This window comes from Maniola jurtina, chromosome 14, assembly GCF_905333055.1.
Source record: "Maniola jurtina chromosome 14, ilManJurt1.1, whole genome shotgun sequence".
Classification (NCBI taxonomy): Eukaryota; Metazoa; Arthropoda; class Insecta; order Lepidoptera; family Nymphalidae; genus Maniola; species Maniola jurtina.
The window spans coordinates 4,931,031-4,956,019 of NC_060042.1; the positions used below are offsets into that span (position 1 = coordinate 4,931,031).

General features: G+C 33.8%; 4 protein-coding genes and 1 long non-coding RNA gene across 8 annotated transcripts in view; 2 read left to right on the plus strand and 3 right to left on the minus strand.

The window, feature by feature from the left end:
• LOC123871761 overlaps nt 1-2,077 on the minus strand; it is a 25,576-nt gene extending 23,499 nt beyond the window's left edge. The window contains exon 1 of the long non-coding RNA XR_006797337.1: nt 2,037-2,077. This is a non-coding gene — a long non-coding RNA (uncharacterized LOC123871761). The remainder of the gene's footprint in view (nt 1-2,036) is intronic.
• Nucleotides 1-6,785, plus strand: part of LOC123871750 (WD repeat domain phosphoinositide-interacting protein 3-like) — a 10,725-nt gene extending 3,940 nt beyond the window's left edge. Inside the window, exons 6-8 of the mRNA XM_045915694.1 lie at nt 222-770; nt 5,684-5,686; nt 6,536-6,785. Of these exons, the coding sequence (XP_045771650.1) occupies nt 222-325 (104 nt within the window). The 3' untranslated portion in view covers nt 326-770; nt 5,684-5,686; nt 6,536-6,785. The remainder of the gene's footprint in view (nt 1-221; nt 771-5,683; nt 5,687-6,535) is intronic.
• LOC123871743 (translation factor GUF1 homolog, mitochondrial) lies at nt 5,178-12,555 on the minus strand. Of its 2 annotated transcripts, XM_045915680.1 has the most exons (11): nt 12,406-12,555; nt 12,072-12,246; nt 11,218-11,340; nt 10,016-10,529; nt 9,322-9,532; nt 8,533-8,664; nt 7,747-7,862; nt 7,328-7,560; nt 6,836-6,964; nt 6,145-6,228; nt 5,178-5,334 (listed from the first exon to the last, which is right to left on the minus strand). In XM_045915680.1, exons 1-11 carry the CDS (start codon nt 12,471-12,473, stop codon nt 5,209-5,211), a joined length of 1,911 nt encoding a protein of 636 aa, XP_045771636.1. In that variant the 5' UTR covers nt 12,474-12,555; the 3' UTR covers nt 5,178-5,208. The 2 variants fall into 2 exon arrangements, with proteins under 2 accessions (XP_045771636.1, XP_045771637.1); XM_045915681.1 differs by lacking the exon at nt 11,218-11,340.
• A 364-nt stretch (nt 12,556-12,919) lies between these two features.
• LOC123871752 (ER lumen protein-retaining receptor) lies at nt 12,920-15,844 on the plus strand. The gene is made up of 5 exons (XM_045915698.1): nt 12,920-13,090; nt 13,172-13,431; nt 14,047-14,193; nt 14,862-14,967; nt 15,542-15,844. The coding sequence occupies exons 1-5, from the start codon at nt 13,000-13,002 to the stop codon at nt 15,574-15,576; spliced, it is 639 nt and encodes a 212-aa protein (XP_045771654.1). The 5' UTR covers nt 12,920-12,999; the 3' UTR covers nt 15,577-15,844.
• Nucleotides 15,836-23,609, minus strand: LOC123871751 (DNA polymerase subunit gamma-2, mitochondrial-like). 3 transcript variants are annotated; one of them, XM_045915697.1, is made up of 7 exons: nt 23,239-23,609; nt 22,465-22,588; nt 21,425-21,574; nt 20,822-20,981; nt 20,387-20,499; nt 20,083-20,187; nt 15,836-18,885 (listed from the first exon to the last, which is right to left on the minus strand). In XM_045915697.1, exons 1-7 carry the CDS (start codon nt 23,526-23,528, stop codon nt 18,826-18,828), a joined length of 1,002 nt encoding a protein of 333 aa, XP_045771653.1. In that variant the 5' UTR covers nt 23,529-23,609; the 3' UTR covers nt 15,836-18,825. The 3 variants fall into 3 exon arrangements, with proteins under 3 accessions (XP_045771653.1, XP_045771652.1, XP_045771651.1); XM_045915696.1 differs by lacking the exon at nt 23,239-23,609 and having other exon boundaries at nt 22,032-22,569; XM_045915695.1 differs by lacking the exon at nt 23,239-23,609 and having other exon boundaries at nt 20,810-20,981; nt 22,032-22,569.
• Nucleotides 23,610-24,989: the final 1,380 nt, after the last annotated feature.

Genomic DNA, 24,989 nt, shown 5'->3' on the forward strand with positions numbered 1-24,989 from the left:
TGTTACTTTAAAGCCCTTTCATAATATGATCCGCCACTTGAAATAGTGATTTTAGGTCAACGGGAAGTAACCCTTTAGGTTTCTTGACAGACACAACAAACAGACAGACAGATAACAAACTGATCCTATAAGGGTTCCTTTTTTTTTTGAGGTACGGGACCCTAAATATGACTGAGTTTAATTATTATTTTTATATATTCTACTATGCATATTTTTTACAGTTATTTGTGCTGACGGGTCATACTACAAATACAAGTTTAACGACAAGGGCGAATGTACCAGAGACGTCTACGCGCAATTCCTGGAAACCTCAGAGGACAGATAAGTGGTATCCAACATGTATGTGGAATTGACCTACTATGAAGAAATTAGTACTATCGAATTAGTAACATGCTAATTTGTTATCAATGCTGTAATGGTACTGTGTTATAAAACTCTTATGGTAGGGTTAGAGTAGGGCTCGACAAATATTTCTATTCCAAAACTATATATTATCAAATTTTATATCATAAATTATAATAATAATGCCAGCAAAACAAAATGCTAAGGCAGTATACTGTCTTTTTTCGATATCAGACAAATGGCCTGATTTTTGCATATTATTTTACGTTCTAACGTAAGTTTTTTTACGTCGTGTCGTACTAGTAAGTAGATACGACAAGACCAAAAAGCGCTATAATGCGTACAAAATTAGTTCTCACGTGCCATTTTACTTTATGGGTACTGTCATGTCAAAAGTACGATTCTAGTCCTAATTTTAAAGGTGAACCGTGAATTTGACTCATGTTCACCTTCAAAATTAGGTAGGACAGTTGACATAGAGTTAAAATGGGACGTGAGAACTCATTTTGTGTGGACTATAGTGTAAACTTTCACTAATAAACATCACAAAATCTTATGGTAACTTTGAAAAGGACAAGTCCACTATATTAAAATTTTCAGTAGGTATAAAATACTGCAGTTTTTTAAATTAATGATGAGAGTTAGGAGCTGTATCTCTGCAATTACATACTATAGGGCTGTATTCGGTGGTGACATGAGGAATCCTAGCCAAGCGCTTCTTCGTCTTGCATAGTTTTTTTTTTCTTTTCTTTTAAAAAAAAAAAGAATATTAACCAATTTTTGCCCTCCAAGCGTAAAGCTTGTGCCAGGAGTGGGTACGACAATAGTGCAATGGGTGGGATTCGAACCGCCGACCTTTTGGAATGCAGTCCGCTCCTCAACCATTGAGCTATCGAGGCTCTATAATAATATATTCATAACTCAGTTTTAAGAACATATTGTGTGACTTGAACCCTTTTCAAAATAACCGATTAAATAATAAGCATAACATTATGCTTGCTGATAAGACAAATTGTTTTGTGTTTTGTTCTTTAAAATGTCAATCTCGTAGACGCAAGTGCGTGGAACGCGAGGCGCCAAAAAGTCGTTAATGTGTCCTAAATCTAAATAAAATTGAACGATTTTGAGATATCGGAGACCAATGCGACTGTTATAAACAAAATATAGATATTGTGATGTATATTTACTAACCGACTTCAAAAAAAGGAGGTTCTGTATTCAACTATATGTTTTTTGTATGTTTGTTACGCGATTACTCCGCCAAATATAAACCGATTTTGATTTTTCTTGTTTGGTAGGTCCCATTTTAGTTTGGTGAAGATCTCGTGACTATCTTCGGAGATAGAGAACAGAACTCCGCAATGGATAAGAGTAAATTGCTCGCGATCGGTGTGATAGCTTAGTAATTAGTAGGTTTTTAACCAGGTATAGCATATTTTAATACAGTGGGGCCACTAAAAATTGTGAAATAAAAAAAATTCAAAAAAAAAACAGACTTCAATGATCACAAACACTAAAAAGAGAAAAATTATTTAATTTATTACCAAATATACTATCTATACAAGAGTTAATGTTTTTTTAATTGACTAATGTAATTAACTTTTTTGGAGTCGGAGTCACAAACAATATGAAGAGTGAATGGTTTGTGCGGCTAATTGGCACTGGATCCAAAATATATTATAGAACTACATTACCTCTTGTATACATAATGTATTCAGTAATAAATTAAATTATTTTTTACTTTTTTATGTTTATTATAATTAATAATTTGATGGCTTGTTCTGATTTGCTACAAATTACTTTAAAGGTTGAAAAGAGATTGCTTAGCCTATTCAAATTCTCTAAGCAAAAGTGGCCTAAGTAGAAAAAATATGTAAAATCTTAGCAACATCTTGGTCTCTTTAGTTTTCCATTATTTTCGTACTGAGGTATTTTATTGGTTTTTAGCATTGACATTACATATCCTTAAAATATAATATTATTTTAATTTTATTAGGGTTAGACTAATTGAAATGTGAGGCTGGAAAAGTTTAACTGCGTGCAGACCAGGTGGATAAACTCGAACAAAATATACGTTAACTGAAAATTCATTGAGAATTTTAAATTATAATATGCTCCCACATAACATTAACTCAATTTTTCCAATTCTGATTGAAACCATTTAGTTGTATAGTTTAGGAACTTCGCCAATAAACATTATTTCTCAAAAATATGAAAAAACTCCTTAGTGTTATTCACACGGTCTGTACGCAGTTCTAATAGGTAGATACATGAGTTTTATTTATACAGTACCAAATATTTTAATTTAAATCAAATGTGCGCGTTATTTGTAATACCTACTAATGCCTGTTATTACCTACTATTGTGTGTTGATGGTACTATGTCAGACACCTTCCGCAAATGTACAAAATTTTTACTCAATCAGATGGATGATGCGCGATGAATATTAATTTTTATATTTAAGATTAAGAAAATGTTTTATAATGAAGCTTAAAATTTAATAAAGGAGATCGCACAGGATTGCATGAATCACATTTTTTCACAGTATTGAAAATGCGTATATAAATGCTTGTGCAGAAGTCAAGTCAGACGGCAATAATTCGATGGGATCCATATAACACGTACAATTTGAGAGAGGACTCGCTATATTTTTTCTGTGTCAACTGTTATATCAAAAGTATGGTTTACTGTACTTTTGACATGCCAGTTGAGCAAAATTATAGCGAATCTTTTTTCAGATTGAACGCGTAATATGAACGAATCATGCTACTGTCGACAAGCATTTTCTGCGGTGCGGTTCTTGTTGCGGTATACGATGACCTTAATGCTACATTATATCGCGCGCATTCTTGATTTTAATACTTCTTTGTACATTTATAATGATATTGTTATCAGTAAAATGATCTAAAAAATTTATAACATTATGAACCTGTTATGATTGGTTATAAATTATAATAATATGACTACCATATAATATCATTTTGGTTGCCTTAATCGATCTCGAAAAAAGTTTTTATTAGTTAAAAACTAAAATAATATACTTAGTGAAATTCTAAAAAGATTTTAATGGTTATAGATTTAGATATTGTTTAAGGGTTGATTTTTCTATCGCCAAATAAACTTTATCTAAAAAGTAAAAACGTTTTTAAAGATTTTCAATACAAAAACGTGAAATTTCCTGTTTAACATTATTTTGCAATACAAAAAGCGGCCCTAACTGAAGTTATGAATACTGCAAACTGTATAATATACGAAAAAAATGGCTAAGACTGAGCGTTTGCCAACTAAGAAACAATAGCAGCTTAAGGGCGGCCGCATACTGCAATTGTCTGTCAGGAAACTTTCTGTCGCATTCACTCTACGAACATTAGAAGCGTAGGTACCTACGATTCGGCAAAATTTTGTCATTCTGAGCAGATACTTTATGAGCAGAGTGCGTTTCGGCGTGCGTCAATAATTTTTCTGACAAACAATGTTCATAGTATGCGGCCGCCTTGCTGATAGAAAAAATCTTTAACTTAGTACGGTGTGAAACGGAGGACAGAACAATATCGATTGTGCGGGCACATAAGCTCTTTTATCTACAAGAAACCAAAACCTTTATTTGCTGTAATCCTCTAAACCAAACAAATCTGTATGGTGGTTGCACCATGTGATATGCACCGCCCGCCCTCCCACTGATAAACATACGTTAGGGAACAAAATATTCTTATAAAATTTTTTACATACGTGTAATAAGAGCTTTCGTCTGTCCGTGTGGGAACAATTAGAAATAATAGTTAATAATAGATGGTATGTTATTTAGCTGGTGAACGGTCAGCCAAAATAATTAGGCTTACTTCTCATAGTAATAAATAAGTTACCCTACAAAAATGTTAACTCATTGTTCATTAATAATTATTATAATTATTATTCTGCTATACATATTATTTTTTTATTATTTTTACATACGATTATTATGCTATAGAAATAGGTACTGTTTTACTTTGTTTATGATTTTTTAGCTATCCAATGACTTTATTGTAATCATTTTTTTTAAATAAAATAGTTTATATGAAGGAATTTTCTTTAGTACCTACCTCCTTTCCTATTTTTTTAGGGTCCCGTGGGAAATCTTAGGGTAAGCCAGTACTGCGAAATTTTACTGGATGAATATTTCCGCACTTTGTGACATTGAAATTATATGCCAGCCATCGCGATTCTTTCGCGAGTGCGTGCAGCTTCATACAATACCGAAAACCTATATTTTAGAATTTTGCGGAAAAAATCGCGCGGTGAAATTTCGTAGTGCGGGGCCTTATTAGTAAAAAATCGTCCAGTCCGTCAAGACTAGTGTCTGTCTCAGCCATTTTAACCTAAGAGGCTCTGCTAAACTATTTAACACAGTTATTAAAGCCTGTTATCACTACACAATTTTTCCTTTAAATACTTATTTAAATTTAGAAAAAAAAATCAGGGTGAACTGGACATGAATAGAGCCGAAAAATTTTTACCTCCTCAATAAATTCCTCACTAAACAGGTATTTTGAAATTATTGAATTCTTAGTTTTTTGAAAAAATAAAAAACTACCGCTTACGAATGGTGATCGTCAAATTTTTTTACCTAGATCCCTATCTTCCTATACATGTGACTCGCACTTGACCTCATTTATAATAAGTAACAAATATATGAAAGTAATTATTAGTGTGTTGAGTGAAGTGATAAAATAAATTAGTGCGATTATACTGATTTGCTCTTTTTATTTAAACCCACTGTTTCAAATATTAATTGATATTATCGCGTGGTTCGATTATAATTTTAGCTGTTAGATCTTTTAGAAATGAAAAACATTCGATAACTAATAAATTATTTATTTAGAACTTATACTATCTTTTCAGTACATCAACAAATGTGTCTCTTGGTATTTTAATGTTGGCAACACTCCGCATTTTCTTCTTCCCCTCGGCCTGCTGTTTCAATAGCTTCTTTTTCCGGGTCACATCGCCACCATACTATAACAAATTATAAGCATATTAGAGAATGTTTTTAAATTTTATCTAATTGCTGGACTATTAAAGACAATCAGCAAGATTCAAATTGTTCGGAAATTACAATACCGTTACAATATTTTTAGTTACTGGCGCTAAGTTAGTTTTATGCAAAATTCAACTGAGGTTCAGTTGCATGACAAGCATTTAAAGATTGGTCACTGTTACAGTTAAACTGTGACGAAAAGTACAGAGATATTTTATATCCCAGACATAGACTAAAGCAGTTCGCATGTCATTCAATTGAACCTTAGTAGTGCCCATCCATTTCATATTGTTTTATAGAAAAAAATGGCGCTATTTTAGTTTTTAGGTAGTTATTAGTTTGAGATTCTTATACAATCAGTGCTCCTCAAAGTTTTACCCCAAAATCCATACTAAGTAATATTATTATAAATGCGAAAGCATTTTGTCCTGTATATCTGTCTGTTACCCATCCCATCCGTTCAATCGATTGTGATAAAATTTGGTACAGAGATAGCTTACATCCTAGAAACCGACATACACTACTTCTTATCCCGGAAAATCAATTTCCACGGGATTTTCTTAAACATACATCAACGTAGACAAGTCGCGGCCATCATTTCGTTTTATTTTTCGTTAAGTGCTGACTTACTAACATTACAATGTACCCTATGAGTGCAATTTTATATTAACCTTAACTTATAAACGCACTTATCTAGTAATAACAAAAATATAGTAATCGTAATTAAGTCATTATCCAGTAATAATAATAATTACTTAAACGATATTTTGTGAGCAATCTTCACTTACTAGTTTAGCAGTTACATCTTTTCTATACGCCTTCAGTGTTTCTCTTGAAAACACTTTTCCATTTACAACAGCTTGAATTGCGACCTGTACAAAAAAATATTAGTAAAGTCTGTACACTAACATAGTATCGCTATCCAACTTGTGTTTATTATATCCGTAATTTATTACAATAACCATAAGAATAATAAGAACAAGCTTTCTTATTATTCTTATGGATATAAATTATGTTATTAGATTCTTTTCACTGTGGGCGGTGCCGTGCACGAGTATACCAGACTATCGACCAGCAGGGAGAAGTGGCGAATGCTCGTGAGGCGCATAACATCTACCCCCAAAAACGTTTCCTTATGATGACCACGACCGCTCTGCCAAGAGTGTTACGACAAAGAAGATTGGACTTCGTCTGTGTTGGTGTTTGCTGGGGCGCGTGCGGTGCCTTTTTGGAGTGTTTTTTTTTTGTTAGAAGTGGGCGGTTTTTGTGTTTTGCTGGTGTTTTTTGGCGGTGGAACTGAATGGGAAGCGCCCTAAAGGGGCGCCAAGCGTGTGTCGGCGAGCGCCGGCACAGACGAGGTCCAACTTATATAGTTTCCCTGACTTGTAAATAACTACCAACTTGACATTGGCTAATCTTTGTACAGCCAGACAAGAGAAAAAAAGAAGATTAGATTCTTTAAAACCCCCCTTTGTTTACCTGCACCATTTGCCGTGGTATCATTTCCTTGAGTTTCGACGTCAGCCTTCTGGCGTTATATTCTAAGCGGCTGGTGTGTACTATGGTCGTCAGTTCGTCCACTAGCACGCCGTTTATTAGTATATCCATCTGAATAATATAAGACAAGCGACACGTTTACAATTTCCTAACCTAAATGACATACCTACTTTTGTTGATTAAATTAAACCAAAAATTGTGTATTCTACTCGATTTCATTGATCTCACACATCTCTCAATCTGGCCGAGATCCTTAGAGCATACTTTTAGGTTTTCCAAAATCCCGTGGGAACTATTTGATTTTCCGGAATGAAAAGTAGCCTATGTGTTAATCCAGGGTATAATCTATCTCCATTTCAAATTTCACTCAAATCGGTCCAGTACTTTTGGCGTGAAAGAGTAACAAACACACACACATACATACACAAACTTTCGCCTTTATGATATTAGTGTGATGAAACTATAGGTACATACTCTAACTAAAGAGCTTGGATGAAACCCGTAGTCCTGATAGTCGAAGCTGGCAAATCCGGACGTCAAACTCTTCAATGTATCGTGAAAGTCGACAACCACTTCTGAAAGTGGTAGTATGAACTGCATCAATGTCATCTTCTCGTCCACTGCGTTTGATGGGAGGGGGGTTCCCCTGCGATCCACGCACAGAGTGTTCACAGCCCCGATGTATTCTACCGGTGTTATTATTGTGCCTGAAAAACAACATTTTTAGGGTTCTGCACCTCAAAAAAAAACCGGTCAAGTGCGAGTCAGACTTGCGCACCGAGGGTTTCGTACTTGGGTATTTTTTTCGACATATTGCACGATAAATCAAAAACTATTATGCATAAATAAAAATCTGTTTTAGAATATACAGGTAAAGCCCTTTCATATGGTACCTATAACAAGTGGTTCGTAATACTCGACGATGTTGCTGGGATCAGGTAACTGCAAAGGGTTTGTGATGATAACCTCTTCGCCTTTGTACTGTTTTATCACTTTGGCTCCCTTCACTCTGAAAATAGAGAAATAGTTTACTTAATTCTCAAACTGATGAAAAACTAAATAAATCAATAAAAAAAATATTTTGTAAATCACAAACACATTGGTAACTCTTTCTAATAAGAAAATTAAAACGGGTCCTATTCAATTTACCACAAATCTCTAATTGTAGTGCCATCTTTTTCACAATAACTTTTAGCCTTCAGGGTCCTATTCAATTTACCACAAATCTCTAATTGTAATGTGCCATCTTTTTCACAATAACTTTTAGCCTTCAGGGTCCTATTCAATTTACCACAAATCTCTAATTGTAATGTGCCATCTTTTTCACAATAACTTTTAGCCTTGTTAGTCAATTTTTAGTTTAGAGACTTAAGTATAATCAAATTAGCACTAATGCCCACTCTTTTAATTCCAGTTTTCTTCAGGCATTTATTAATTATTACTAACTAGCTGATGACCGCAACTTCGTTGCCGTGGATATAAGTTTTTAAAAATATTGTCGGAACTCATTGATTTTCCGGGTAAAAAGTAGCCTATGTGTTAATCCAGGGTATAATCTATCTCCATTCCAAGCCAATTCCAGTAGCTTTTGGTTAACATACAACAAACATCCATACATCCATACATACAAACTTTCGCGATTATAATATTAGTAGGATGGATTGATAGTTTATCCTTACTTAATTTTGTATGGCACAGAGGGAGCTGTAAGTATCGCTTCAGCTTTGTGTTCCTGTAAGAGGCGTTGTGTGAATACGTCCAGGTGCAATAGGCCAAGGAATCCGATTCGCCACCCCTGACCTAAGGCTGGACTGAAATACCATAAAAACGTTAGTAATAGTTGTTATAAATACGATAAGCATCTCATTCTATTCATGCTGTTTAATGTATAAAGATAAATACCTAAGTTAACATTGGTACTTAACATTGGTACTTATTTTGATGGCAACATTTTAGAGGTATTTGCATCTTTTTCTTACCAATGTAATGAGAAAAGGACAGACAAATTAGTTTAAATAAAAACTCAAACCTCGCGACTTTAGTTCGCGTGGAGTTAGGTACTGTCAAATCCTGTGGGAACTCTTTGATTTTCCGGAATAAAAAGTAACCTATGTGTTAATTCAGGCTATATTTTAATTTTAATTTTTCTAATAATATTTTTAATAATAAATAAAATTTTCTAATAATAATTATTTTTTAATAATAATTTTCATTATTTTAATTTTAAATTTTAATATTACTTTTAATTTACGTAATTTAATTTAATTTGTATAAAATTATGGACACAATTTATTACTGTCTGAAATATAATATTTTTACTTATTTATTATTTTGTTTTTTTATATTCTACCTTAACTCACAGGCAAATCCATCCAATAGTTTTTGCGTGAAAGATTAACAAACATACACACACACATACATACACACAAACTTTCGCCTTCATAATATTAGGGTGAAGTGTGATTTACCTAGAATCCACATTGACGCTGACGGCCGAATCATTCAAAGCCAGTTTCTTGATAGCTTCACTGAGCTGTGTGTGCTGCGACTGGTCGGCGGGGAATATCCCTGCATACACCATGTGCTTGACCGCGGGAGCCGAAGCTACTTTAGTTGTCTCCGCCGACTCCAGGGACAGCAGCTCATCGCCTACTGACCCACCGCCTTTGGGGCCACAACCTATGAAATAAAGGAAACTCCGGTCAATTGCGGGTCAGACTCACATACGAAGAATTCCGACCCTCGTACAAGAAACAACACTTTTTTATCCTTAAATCTTATAGAATCACTTTGTTGTCTGTCTGTTTATCTGTCAAGTAAAGGAAAAAATCTGAAAACCGTGAATTTGTGGTTTCATCTAAAAAAAAATTAAAATGTGTTTCAATTTTCAAAGTAAGATAACTATACCAAGTGGGGTATCATCTGAAAGGACTTTACCTGTACATTCTAAAACAGATTTTCATTTATTTTTATACATAATAGTTTTTGATTTATCGTGCAAAATGACGAAAAAATACCGGAGTACGGAACCCTCGGTGCGCGAGTCAGACTCGCACTTGGCCGGATTTTCTCTATTAAAGCTTACACCAGACAGAAGCCTGCTACTGACTTTATAAAGTAATGATTTATTCAACATTTTTAATGCTTATGTAGCTTACTTACCTACCATTACTACTTGCCCTGCCACAGCCTTCTGTATAGGTTGCTCGGATGGTCGTAGAAGTGCCAAATATTTCAGAGTATGCTGCTTCAAATCCGATCTCCACTTTACTGTCTGTCCAACCTCTATCGAACCAGATTCAATATATGCCAAGCACATTACACCTCTGTATTTATCATGCCATGTATCTATAATTGTTGCTTTAAAATGTTTGGTTAAATCTGCATTTGGTGGTGGGATTCTTAAAATTACAGCTTCCAATAACTCTTTGACTCCCCATCCTTTTTTCGCTGATATACTTAAAACAGTGTCTGGGTCGATGTTGAATAAGGACTTTAACTGAGATTTGGTATTCTCTGGGTCTGCTCGAGGCAAGTCAACTTTATTGAGTGTTGGTATTATGACTAAGTTGTTCCTTTTTGCCAGAGAGTGGACGGCGACAGTCTGTGCTTGAACGCCTTCGTTAGCGTCAACAAGAAATATTACGCCTTGGCATGCTTTTACGCTACGGACAACCTATAAAAATCGAAAAAAAATAAACATGAGGACCTTATCAGCAGTTCTGACTATAACTGATATTTAATTAAGTAGGTACCATGTACTAAGTACATGTCAACAATTAAATTCCTCAATTTGTAATAAATAGTAGTAACGGCCGGTTCACACATGTCTCCGTTTTACTGTTCCGTTTTATCGTGTACGTTTTTTTTTCGTCGATGGCGTATGTAGTTGTATGAGCGACTTCACACATGGCACAGTATTCTGTATACAGTAAACAATATCGTTCCATAAAAAAATGACATTCCGTTTTGTCATCGAATACTGGACGACGGAACAGTAAAAATATACGGATACGTAGAATTTTAACGGATAGATCCATCTTTGTAGTATAGCGGCGGTATACTGCGAGTTTTGTGTTCACACGTCGCATCCAGTAATGACGGATCCGTTGAACGTTATACGGTGCCTATGTGTGAACAGAGCATAAATTTATAACGTATCCGTTAAAAACGTACCAGTAAAACGGACTCCCATGTGTGAACGGGCCGTTAATATTAACTTAGTTTCATAAAAGTTCTTTGGAATATACTGTGATGATTTAGTCAACAGTGAAATAATATTGTGAAAGGGACATTATTTTTAGAGCAGTTGATTTAGAAAATTTCATACCACTGAATTATTTTAGGTACTGTACCAGTCTTACCTCGTTGGAGAAATCAACATGACCAGGGGTGTCTATGAGATTTAGAAGATAATCTTCATTTTTGTATTTGTAATTTAAAGATGCTGTTACAGCCTTAACAGTTATACCCCTTTCTCTCTCCACCTAAACAGAGAATACAGTCAACCAATAGATATCTACTGAGAGCAATTATTATGTGGTATGTGAGACCATAAACCCAGCTGGGTGATTCACCAACACTGAATGATATACGTATATGTATATAGCCATCAAACTCATTTGACATTGGTTGGTTCTACATTCCTGCTTCACTGAGTGTTGCTAAAATATTTTTTGTAGAAAACCTGCAATGGATTAAATATGTCAAATGATCTTGGTGGCTATCAATCAGTGTTGATCACTGAGTTAGCAAATCTGGGGCAGTTCTATGAGCATCAAGTATCAATCCATATCTAGTAATGCTATGCCATACTACAAACATCAAAGGCATAGGGGTCACTGTAGGGTTTTTCTTAAGCTGTGCCACAATGATTAACTGAATGGGTGAATGAATTTGGAGGTCTGAATTTGGCCTTATTGTGTCCTCCATGCCTTAGGAAGTTTTGGTTATCACAGATGATCTGCATGCTCATTTGCTCGGTATTTTTATTTAAAAAAACATTATCTCATGTAAACTCCTACCATTATGTGAATAGAAAGGAGTCACTACCTTCAGCAATGGGAACATGATGCAAAAGAGTGAGAAAGTCTGCACAGACTAAGTTTTTTTAACTTTTATCTAAAAGTTTTTACATTACTGTAGTGTCATACTGTTCATTACATGAACTAAGTTGTATACAAAAGCTAGTTCTGAATAAAAATAAAATCTTACCTACCTGAAGTTGGTCCAATACTTGGCTGGTTTCGTTGCCAGGTTTTATAGCTCCCGTTAACTCAAGTAACCTGTCAGCTAAGGTACTTTTGCCATGATCAACATGTGCAACTATGCTAAAATTTCTTATTCTTGATACCACAACTGCTTCAGCATCAATATTAGAACTGTACAGGCGCCTATTATAACAGGATATTTAAAAAAAGTTGGATAAACAATAAGCCCAAATTTGAACTTAGTTCCTGGGCAGCTATTTAAAAAATCTGTAATGATTACTTTAAAATATAATAGTATCATATCAACTTCTTGAGGCTAACCTTAAATTCATAGTTACTTACGTTTTGTAAATGCTTATATTGAGAGCACGAGAATTCAGATACCTTAATTTATTAATAATTCTCACCATCGTCCACAAAATATAAATTAAAATAATAATAAAATATTACTTTCAAAATGTCCTATTTCATTCAAATTCAAAACATTTTCAAATCATTCAAAACTGGAATAAAAAAAAAAGATAAGTAACTGACAGTCTGTCAGAAAAACGTCAGAATCAGGATTTTTTTTAAATGACTTCACGGCTCTGGATTCTAGCTTTTCGTACCCACCTTTTACCTGAAGCCATCCTGAAGCAACAATCCCATAAAATCTGTAGGTATATTTAGAGATGTTGTAGAGCGATATTTAAAAGACAGAATGTGGTTTGGTTAGTTGACTGTCACGGCTGTTGGCTGATGTGGCCGACCAAGAAATTGGTCTTGGCTGATTTGATTAGGTACAAGTATCCGAATTTCGATTTACTAACTTGTGATTTTTACTGGCAACAAAAACATTCTTTGTCATTCAGCCACGTCATTTTTGCTTGAATGAGAAGATTGTTGAGTGTTATTTTACGCGGCGTCTATTTTAACTATTCCGTGAAATATTAAATCATGAATATATTTCGTTTGCTCGCCGACTTATCCCACCTGTTAGCTATAATTATACTTCTACTTAAAATATGGAAAACCAGATCATGTGCAGGTAATCACAACCGGCATGTTCCTTCTATTTTTCAAGTGTACAGACTGTAATATTGTTATAATGTTTTTTTAAATATTTCAGGAATATCAGGAAAATCGCAAATACTATTTTCCGTGGTATATACGGCGCGGTATTTGGACTTACTAACGGCCTACGTGTCTGCTTATAACACCATCATGAAAATAGTCTTTATCGCAGCATCTTACGCTACAGTGTATTTGATGTATGTCAAATTTAAGGCCACCTACGATCACAACCACGACACATTTAGGATTGAGTTCTTGTTGATTCCGACTCTGATACTAGCATTGCTTGTTAATCGCGAATTCACAGCATTGGAGGTTAGTATAGTTCATTGATCTATTATAATCTACATTATGTGTAGCAATTAATTCATCACCGACGATCATTGCATATCCTCTTCTTCTAATTAAAAAGTGTAGTGTTAAAGCATATACAAAGTACATCATATTAGATATGTACTTACACACAATCTAGACTGATAATATTTTACTTACTATATAGCGATTAGGATCTTACTCATCCATTAATGTCCCATTATCTTTACTATTTACTATGTTAAACTTAATTACGAACGGATCATGGATTCTGTTGTCTATTGAGATGTAGTGTCATCAACGAAGACAAAACTAAAATGATACCAATTAAAGTAAAAGAGAATCTTAAATTGGTTGACCAATTAATAGTGATAGAATCAATGTCCACTGATTAAAGACTCATCAACAGAGTTGTTGAACAAAAACACACCTTGTTTTAAAAACTAAGTTGTAACTAAGTGGCAAATTGAAAAAGCATCAATTCTAATTAAGATACATGTATAAAATTCAAAAAGACAGATGCTTGTATTCATAATTTTTGATCTAATTTTAACTGGGGAGTAAAACAATGTTTTGCAAAACACTAGACTTTTTTGACAATCTCACTTTATGTTTCAGGTTTTATGGACATTCTCGATTTATTTGGAGTCGGTTGCAATCTTACCACAGTTATTCCTGGTGTCCAAGACTGGAGAAGCTGAGAGTATCACATCTCACTATTTATTTGCCCTGGGCTCTTACAGAGGTCTCTATCTCTTAAACTGGGTGAGTTTTGTTTAACATGTTATTGGTGTCTATTGTGACATTTTTTCATTACAGGCTTTAGAAAAAGTTGGTGACATGAAATTTGATTTGTCGGCCTCATGCTTTTTTTTATAAAGACAAGGAATATTAATATCAAGAGATCTGAGAATTAACATGAAAATGAAACAAGTCTTGTGATCATCATCATCATCATCATTATCCCATACTGGCTCACTAATGAACTTAGGTCTTCTCTCAAAATGAGGAGGGTTTGGTCATGGTCTATTTTACTGGCCAAATGCTAATTGGCATACTTCACACACCTTTGAAGATATTATGGAGAACTCTCAAGCATGCAGGTTTCCTTGTGATGTATCCCTCTAAAAGACTAGGATACCTAACTGTATCATAGTTACCAAATTACAGATATACTTGATTACAAATTTTTGCTGATAAAAATAGCTGGTATCTTTGATGTCACTGAAACATATTTGCTAAATCAAGTTAAGCATAGGTAGGTGGTAGGAAAGATTACACTTCCAACTTGGAACGAGATAATAATCAGCTTTGGTTTAGCATTGTCTCTGTTGTTAAGATTGACAAGTCAGACAAAACACAGGCGTGTGTGACACGAGACTGAGTGAGTGAGAGAAAAATAATGTTCATTTAAATATTGCTTGTGGTTTCAGATATACCGCTACTTTGTTGAAGAGCATTTTGAGCCTATAGCGGTCATCGCTGGTGTTGTGCAAACTGTGCTGTATTGTGATTTCTTCTACCTCTACATCACTAAAGGTAAATAATGAGTACTACCTAGTCATTAAGTTTTGTTGATTTATCTAAGCTTCTAATAGGTGTGAATAATATGCCAAAAATATATGTTCAAGGGCTCCCAGTGTACATTTCTTCTGAAGTGAGAAGACCAGATTTGCACCCAATCAGATTCGAAATTAACATCCACTGTTCAGTCAAAAAATCATACTTTTTATTGCTCTTTTTTTTCTGTCTCTTTTAGTTTAAATTGCAACCTCATGTTCACTCAAACACAATAATTGTTCACTAAAATTTAAACTACACTGTGTTTGTTGCACTTATTCCTAAAATGAAAAGTGGAAAAGGTGTTAATGTACCCCATATTAACACAGCATACCTGATAGTAAATTATAGGTACAACAGGCTCAGTCCGCAATGACGTTTCAATAAGTGGGAACTCTTGTTATGCTTGAACTCACACAGCGACAACAAATACCTCTCTTTTTATCGCTTAAACTCTTATCTCTCATCTCTCTTTCTTATCTCTCATCTCTCTCTCTCTCTGTTATATTTTTATTGTTTAAGATAGTTGATGTTTAAATTTATATTGTTTCAGTTCTTAAAGGGAAGAAACTACAGTTGCCAGCCTAAACCACACAGCGATTTAGGGTGCAATATAAAACTGACAAGAAATGTCTTCAAGTATATTTTATATAAGTCAATAATTAATTACCTAAGAACCTAGTTGTACAAGTGACTCTTTGCAGCTGTGAAAACATTTATTATGAAGCATTTGTCATTATGTTTACTGAAACCATGTACTATTGTTACTGTCTATACTATGACTTTGTGATTCCTTTACTAACTTTATCATACGGCTGATGGGTGTACTTAGATTTTTTGAGTGGAGCAGAATCAATAAAGATTAACTAAATGAAAGGGCCTGATAGATAGTAATTTAATATTAAATTAACACAAAAAGGTAAAAGTTGATAATCAAATGTTGCACATTTTTTAAAAGAAGAACTACATAGGTACCGTATGAAAAAAGTTTCACTCAAAAATCTCAAACCATGAAGGTTCTATGTCAATTCGAAGTACCTATTACAATAAAACGACAATTTCATACTTTAATCCCTATTATAATGCCCACTAGACGATGCGCGCTAATTTGTCAATGGATTTTTGATTTACTTGTCATTAATTAATATAGACAGCTCTAAATTGAGTTGAGTGGGTTAAGTTGAGTGTTTAATTGCTGAAAAATTTATGAAATCAAGTGAGACGAACTTTCGCATTGATAATTTAGAAGAATTAGCGAGGGAAAGCAAAGAAAAGTTGTAAAGCATTTTGGAGTTTGAAATATTGATTTGTGTGAATGATTTTTATAAGAAAAATTATGCAATTTTTATGCATAAAGGTTTCAGAAATATGTTGAAGTTCTTTATTTTAATATTGAACTAGCTAAAATAAAATGACTTGAATAAATTCAAACTATGTCTTTTCCTCTGTCTTGTCTAACAAGTATGCCCATTGGCCATATACTCCTATGTTTACAAAATTGGTTCTTACGTATATTGTTCAATAATTTTGGAAACCAAAAATTCAACTAATTACTATTAATTAATAGTTAATAGCGTGCATGTCTTACCGAGTTTTATACTGGATTCCTAATTACGAAACTTGCCATATTTGCGATAGTTGCAATCTTTCAGATTATTATCAATAATGTTACGTAGGTACCTATAAACGCGACAGGTAGAGATGGCAACTGGAGTGGGGAACCCCCGCGCTAACCCGCTGCGGGTGACGTGCGGCTGTGCGGGGCATCTCCCCGCCTCATACTCCGATTGCCATCTCAACCTGTCGCGTACTATACATTATTATTGGCAATCTGAAAGATGTACAGTTCCAGGCGTAAATGCTTTAGTCAATTGTCAAGATTTCTGGGTTTGCGATCAATTAGATTGGTCAAATAACGTACTCACTACATGAGTTGACAGTGAGGACAATATAAGGCTAGCCAATAACCACATATCAAAAACTTTCTGTCGCACTCACTCTGTGTGAGCCTCAGAAGAGGACACCCAAATGTCTAGTATAAAATGTATGAGCAAAAGTACTTTCAGGGGCGCGTTAGAATTTTTTCTGTCTGTGGATGGCTTAAATGAGAATGCATAATATGACATAACATATGGCATAATATGAGAATGCATAATATGCAATACTATAATACGTCAACAGCATTAAGCTCGCTGGTTGTGGGTAACCTTTCCGTGGGTCAGTCAAGGTCAGTAACCTTTGGTGACGTCATTGACACTATTTTGATGTTGATTGCTGACACGTAGTTTCAGTAATGAAAAATGCATTGCGATGCTTTTCCAAAGGTATGCGATCACCTTTATCAAAGGTACCATTCGTCCAATGATAGTAATCGCGATAGTCACATTGCAATAGTCGCAAGTTTCGTAATGCAGGGACTGAAATCATTTTAGTATTACTTAAGGGCCATAGCAGACACGATGCTTTTAGCATCAACGATGGTTAGTTGCTTTGCGGAAGCTCGATGCCGCATTTGAACGCTCCACTCCGCGCATGTAATATATAATAAGTAGTAATAATAATAATCGCAGCGATTAAGTCTTGTAAAAGTCTAATTGAATAAAAATAATTTGAATTTGAAAAATCTTAAGTCCATTTTAGTTAACTCGATGCCGCGTCCGAACACTAAAACGCGCGATTTGAATACAGCGACCGAAAAACGCGTTACAGACAGAAAATCGCTGACCGCCGATGCTAAAGATATTATGTGTGCTAGGGCCCTAAATGACTTGTACTGCATATTTGACATGGCCACGACGTTTTGTGGGCATGCCATAATATACCTATTTAACTTTGCGGCGTGCGTTTTGTGCGATGCATCGAATGTGTGACACAGATAAAAATAATTTAAGTATATGTTAATAATATATTATTTCTTAATTAAATAATGAAGTTTTTTGTATTACTTAATTACCTTATTTACCAATGACCTATTTTATAGGAACCGGGCAAAAGATAAATAAATAAATATTAAGCTAGTATCTCGACAGACATGACTTATGATTTGCTGAAATCAGCACAAATGCCTAGCTAGCCACACTGTACATTCTGTATGGACCATTTGATGAAACTGCTATGCTAATGCTGTCTCATTCTCAATCTCTTGAACGTGTTGGCAAGCAAGCAAGGATATTCCTTTGTTCTGTAAATCGATAATCGTTTGTGTGATTTTTTTTTAAATAAAATCTCTTCATAAATTACAGGTTAGATACTTGGTAATAGCAAACAATTACTATTTTTTTTCATGATTAATGTAATAAGTATCCAAAAACAAATAAAATTTTTACTACTTTAATAGTAGGTAAATACCTACTTACATTAGTTGAAAATCTGATTCCATGTTATATTTTAGTACCAAGTATTTTTTGCGAAAACGCATGCGGAGATCTTATTTGAAATATTGCTTTAGTTAAATGATAATTAAGATCAAACGTTAGAGTGTTTTAAATATAGCCTATGATAAGATTCTAATGTCAAAATGTCATGCAATAAGAATTAAATTTGGAAGTAAAATTGAATTTGTTTTTTATTGATAAGTTGTTTCTTGTAAAAAACACATTAAAAATGTCTATGACTTTGTCCTAACTCAATGAAACACATTCTAACTCAATGAAATACATTAAATCCATAGTCAAAACCCAACATTATTGTAATGTAAGTTATAACACCACTGTAACAACTGCATAACACCTTGAAAGATATAATCAATTTATTAAAAGAAAAGATTCGCTTCGCTTTCATTTCTTCGATTTTATCGTTTTATAATAGAAATCAAAAGAAAAATTAAGTAGGTATGCCTCAATATTTTCCACATAATAAAGCGGCATAGGTGTCGAAATCTGCAACATGTACTTGCTCCTGTAACAATAAAATAAATAATTTAGGCAAAAAAGGAACACAGAATTAAGGTATAACTATTTTGATACGTAATAATATGTCAAAATAAAATCAGATCGTTGCGTCGTCGGCGCGTAAAAAATTTTTTTTCGTGATGTAACCACAAATTCACGGTTTTCGGATTTATTCCTTGTGCTATTAGAACTACCTGCCTGCCAAATTTCATGATTCTAGGTCAACGGGAAGTACCTACCCTGTAGGTTTTCTTGACAGACAAAGTGATCCTAAAAGGGTTCCGTTTTTCCTTTTGAGGTACGGAACCCTAAAAATCGGCCGCAGATTGAAAGCCTTTTGCCTTATCTTGTAGTTTTAGTGATTTAGTATTTTTTAAACCCGCATTGTATAGCGTGCAAACCTCGGGTCAATGCCCCACCTACGACACAGCATTGACTTCGAGTGACCTATTTACGGAACGTTCGTTGACCTCAGCATCAGTTAGATGTTTTATTTGCAATACTTATATTGTGAACCTTTAAAACATAGGTACAGGATTTTTTCAATTTTTTTTTTTAATGGTATCTTATTATAAAGCATCAGTACTATCACCTATCATCGATTTTGCTAGCGTTCTGGTTACACCCTGTATAGCAGTAATAAAAAAAGTGTCAACGATAAAACGCGGAGTAAATAACGAGTTTGGTTATCGCGTTATCTTGAGTAAGTACATGCCGCAATTTAACAGGTTTTTTGATAAGCGTCGAAAATTAAGTTCGTTGTACATAATATACTTATACACGGTTTGTCGGCCCTTTGAGAAAATGGTCAACGCATTGCGGCACCGCAGCGTCTGATTAATAAAATTATTTATTAATCAGACGATAAGCGGCATGATATTAACAAACAATTACTCTTTGACTGGAAAAAGATATTTAAGAGAAGTGTCCTTAGCGCGCTCCACAGCGATTTCCATTGGGAGGCTTTGGCCGTAGCTAGTTACCACCCTACCGGCAAAGCCGTGCCGCCAAGCGATTTAGCGTTCCGAAACGTATAACTACTCTGGGAAGTAATAAGGTTTTAATTTAGATTGTTTGTTACAAGCCAAATATTGATTTCTAAAAACGGATTTTGGAGTCAATTTCAAAATCCAAAACCAGATGAACCGTGGGAACGCCAATGTCTAGTCATTTTAAAAATGGTTTGAACTTTCAGTAATCTTACCTTCAACATAGTATTGCTGTTTAACAAATGAAAAATCCCATTGGAAAGCGTATTTTCGTTTAATATTGCTGTGTATGTTACTCCCATGTGTAGATTTTCTTTGATCTGTAATATTACATAATTTTCATGTTTTAAAGCTCGTTGACCTCTTTGAATCAGACCTCTGTGGTCTATAAAAGAAAGGATCTAGATTGATTTTCAAAGTATGAGCAAATAAATTAACCACTAAAATGGCCAAAATTATCTGCCAAGCATAGTGCAGTTCCTTTTGTTTTTGGTCAGAAATATTTTATTATGTTTTTACCTGAAGTTGTAACGGCAGCGTAAAAGTTGGAAACCAACTGGAAATCTCCTTTGAGCTCAGTTTGTGAAATATCAGTCGAGCTAACTGTTTAAGAGTACTTAATATTTTTTCATCTGCGAAACAAAAAAAATTTTATGGAATTTTGATTTAACAAAATAATAAAATTTTGTTATACGGGACAGTCAAAGAAAATGATAAAGGCAAATAATAAATATAATCGTAATATCGTAAATGCGGAAGTATATCTGTCTTATGTCTTCACCATCCAATGCAAGTTCTAATATTAATTACTTACATAAAACACACATAGCTCCGAAAAGTTAGAGGTGCATGCCTGGGATTGAAGCCGGACCCCTAGGCCATCACCGCTTCCTGCAGCTACTGCAAACTAGTTTTTATTAAGTTTATTTCGAATTTGATTACCTATAGCCATACCTTCACTATCCAATGCAAAGGAAATTTTGTAAGGAGCCATTCTGTTGTGCAGTCTCAAATATTCTTCCTTTGTTGCATTTGAAATACCATCCAGTAAAAGCGTAAGTAAAGCTGTCTCTAATCCCATGTCACAAGTCAGACTAGATGTCTTAGTTTTATTCTGCAAAAAAAAAAACAGTAGGTATGTCATAGCAATCAAAAATAAGCTAAGACCAAAGTATTAATATTGTATAGCAAGAATTTCTTAAGATGAATACTTTAGAATGGAAATCTTTTTCCTTAAAAAAGTAATTTGTGTTTCTAAGGGATAAGGCTACCTTTATTTTGTACTGATTTTTTTTATTGGATAGATCTCCTTTTTTTATTGTTGTGTATAAAAATAATACGTAGGTACAATTTAATTTTGCTCAGCCAACCCTGAATATTTAACTATCTTTACGTAAGTAGGTTTTAAAAAAAATTAACAAACTTATCTAGGAATGTGACTTTAAGTTCTAAAAAATTAATAGTTAGGTGATTTAATTATTCTAGCATTTAAACTATTGTGAGTGATTTCCATTATAAGTATAAAGTGATTTAATTAATTATGTTTCATTAACTTACATTATTATTATTGTTCAAACCATTACTGTTAATACTGATTGTTTCTACAGTTTGCGGCCCCCAATTAAAGTTGGCTATAATGTTTACATCAGCACTCTCTGCTCCTTGCTTCATATCATTTATACTGAACAGACTTGGTGTGGTTGTAATCTGGAAATATGAAGTATGTAGTGAATAATAAACAAGTAGTTAATAATAATTTAAGTTTCAGAAAGTTCACTCCCAAAAATAACTAGGCAAACAATAGAAAACTAAAAACCTAGCGATTCATAGACAAGTAATAAAAATATAGAAAACTATACCTCAAAAGAACCTAATTATAGACAAGTTATAAAAAAAAATATATAGAAATTGTTAGTTCAAAGAACCTAGCAAATCATGGGCAAGTAATGAAATTATATAGAAAACCTTACACCAAAAGAACCTAGTGAATCATAGACAAGCAATAAAAATATAGAAAATGTTACCCAAAAAGAACCTAGAGAATCATAAAAAAAAAGGTGTTATTTCTCTTATTCTATGAAAAGACTTAATAAATAAAAATAAAAAAAATAGAAAACTGTACTTTCAAAAGAACCTAGTGAATTGTAATTTTGTAGGTACTTACCGAGCTCCACCAATATTTCCTGTATCTTTGCCACTGTATAAAATACTGCATCACATCTTGCTGTGGTACAACTAAGTGCAGCTTCAGATCTACTCTATTTTTTGGCTCATACTCATTATTTCTATGTTCTATTAATATTTCATCGATATCTATTGATTGTGGTTTGATGAAACCATAACAAAATTTTTGAGATTTTAATGCTTCATCTTTATCTAAGTATACTGGGAAATGTTGTACAGTTTTACTGTATATTGATTTCAACCAACTAGTGTAAATATTTTGAAGTAAAATCTTACTTGGTTGCTCTAAACTTATTACTGTTTTTGTTATGACTGAATGTTTAAGATTTAAAAATTTTGCTAATGAAGTAAGCTTTTGGATTTCAGTTTTCATTTTTCTTCACCTTTTGTGTAGTTTCTATTTGTGGTTGCACTTCATGTAGTGGGATGTTCCCCGGGGGTGCAACAAAATAGTCATCTTCAGTTACAGCTGCATTCTTTAATATATCCTTTTGACAATTGCCCTGGGTTATTATATCCTCTCTTAAAGTTAGATTTCTGTGAAATGTAATATAATGTTATTGTAAGATAGTTCCTGATCAAAAGAAAACCAAATGAGCCAAATTGAAAAGATATCTGTAGAGTTTCCAATATAGAATATTCCATTCTAATAATTTTATAATTTTTATGATAGTGTTTTTACCTGCACTTTAAGGACAATTTCTAAATTATTTTTAAATACATAAGTATCAAAAATTGCAGAACTGGCAGGATTCAAATCCATACTAATATTATAAATAGAAAAGCATTTTATCTGTATGTCTGTTATCATTTCACATCTGAACTGCTGAACCAATTTTGAAGTTTAGCTTAAAGACCTATCCTAGAGTTATACTTAGGATACTTTTTATCCTGGAAAATAACAGAACTCCAAGAGGATGAGAAAAAAATCTAAACTCATGTAGTACCGTACAGCTCTTAGTTTCTACTAAGAGCTGTACGGTACTACATGAGTTTAGATCATAGATTAGTGGCTATATCTATGGGCTATATTTTCTACTTTCTGACACCTACGCTTGACATGCGTGGTTTTAGATAACAAAACTTGAATAAAATCTGTTCAGTATTTTTGTGCTATCACTTTGTATTCTATAGTCTGTAAACATAGACCTGTAAAATGCTAAAAAAGGAAGAAAAGGGGAACTTACTCCTTCTCTAAAACTGTATAAAGAGGTTCCACCCCTGTGGTGTCTATATGAAGAATTTTGTCTGCAAAAGCTATAGAATCCTCTAAAACGTTAACACCTTCATCAGTATCACATTTCACTAAGGAAAGTCGCTCCAAAAGGGATATTGTGTTTGTATCAACTTTGGTTCTTTCGTGTGCTTGTTTTTCTAATGTTATCACTGGATGTATGGGTACTTTTGAATTGAACCTTCTTGGTAGCAATATATATTTGGTTTTACTGAATGTCCTAATAGCAAAATTGAACTGCATAACTTATATTAATTAATCAAAAGTTACTTTAAAAGTACTATTTTTATAAATTAAAAATGTTCCCAGCTGTCGTTTGTTGTTTTACAATTGACATTGACATTTGTGATTTGACATTGTGCTAAAACTCGTCATATTCTCGATACCTAAACTCTATGGCGAATTTGCGCAGATCATTGGTACAATACTGCGCAGATATCTACTCGTGGTCTTAATCCAATGCTCCAACTACACGCTCTGTCTTACCTACACGTTTACTTTATAGCCAGTTTGCGCAGTTAAGCGCGTAGTGAGTTGATGTCAAGATTGTACCTATCCCACATGGTTTCAAAAGCGTGGCTGAAGACTGCGCAGTTCCCCGTTTGTACGAATATACTTGAACACGTGTGGATCAGTATTCAAGCCACAGAGAACTATGTAACTTCTGAGTCATGTTATGAATCTATGATCGAAGTGTTATACTTATTTAAGTTGCTCTTTTTTTGTCATGGCGTTGATGATATTATTTATTGATCTTATTATAACAACTCTTCGCATGCAAGACGGAGCGTGTATCCGGAGCTTAATGGTAGGTGGTCGATGGTGAACATCTGTGAAAAAAAAAATGACATTGACATTTTGTAATTTTTTGACTTTTGATTTTGTACGAAGCAAAATTTTAGGTTATCCGTTTTAAAAGGGTTATAAATAAAATAGAAAGTAACTACTAACTTCAGGTAATAAATTACTATTAACCATCGTATTCACTAAACGTAAAAGCTTTTCCATTTACCGCTTGTTACTATACCAGGCATTTACTTGCTATACAGTGAAATCGTTAATCGTTATGTGGTAAACCAATACATATTTTTATATTACAGAAACAATGAAGAAATACGCTCGTGAAATATTATATGATAAATTACACAAAGGTGTAGTGATTTGCTGTGTTGGTCTGACTCTGTATGGGTCAGTAATCCTTGGAGAACATTTCTACAGATACTTCCGATATGTTAAACCTCAAATTGAAGCGGCTAAAGCGTCTGCAGAAAAAGAACTGTTAGCCGAAGGATCTTCAGATAAAATACAGTAAACTCCTGTAAAAACGTTTTAGGATAAGTATTAAATATTTTTATTAGTCGAGTTAATGTAAATATTATTATTTAATTAAATGTTGTTCTAAGTAGTGATACTTTGTTTAAGTCTTATTAATGACCTAGTACTTTATAACAAGGAGCTAGAATGGTGACCTTATACTGAAAAACGCAGTGTTGGTAGAGCAAATGAGTTGCGAGGAGCTGCTGGATTCAGGTAGAGCAAGACCGAGGGCATATGGAAATCCTTACAAGACACTTATATCCAGTTGTGGACATCTATCAGTTGGCAACAATGATGACATTGATTTAACAGTGATGTTTTATAACTTTCATAAGGCCATTTTGAGCCATTTTCTTTTTTAATGTGAGTTTTTTTAAAAGAATAATC

Coding starts and splice junctions, on each gene's coding strand:
- LOC123871743 (XM_045915680.1), bottom strand. CDS start 12,473: ATGGTGAGAATTATTAATAAATTAAGGTATCTGAATTCTCGTGCTCTC. Junction 10,530..11,217: donor ATGTTGATTTCTCCAACGAG/GTAAGACTGGTA, acceptor CGATTTTTATAG/GTTGTCCGTAGCGTAAAAGC. Junction 7,561..7,746: donor TTACGAACCACTTGTTATAG/GTACCATATGAA, acceptor GTTGTTTTTCAG/GCACAATAATAACACCGGTA.
- LOC123871752 (XM_045915698.1), top strand. CDS start 13,000: ATGAATATATTTCGTTTGCTCGCCGACTTATCCCACCTGTTAGCTATA. Junction 13,091..13,171: donor GAAAACCAGATCATGTGCAG/GTAATCACAACC, acceptor TAAATATTTCAG/GAATATCAGGAAAATCGCAA. Junction 13,432..14,046: donor GCGAATTCACAGCATTGGAG/GTTAGTATAGTT, acceptor TTTATGTTTCAG/GTTTTATGGACATTCTCGAT.
- LOC123871751 (XM_045915697.1), bottom strand. CDS start 23,528: ATGCAGTTCAATTTTGCTATTAGGACATTCAGTAAAACCAAATATATA. Junction 22,589..23,238: donor TATACAGTTTTAGAGAAGGA/GTAAGTTCCCCT, acceptor TACATTTCACAG/AAATCTAACTTTAAGAGAGG. Junction 20,188..20,386: donor CGCTGCCGTTACAACTTCAG/GTAAAAACATAA, acceptor GTAATATTACAG/ATCAAAGAAAATCTACACAT.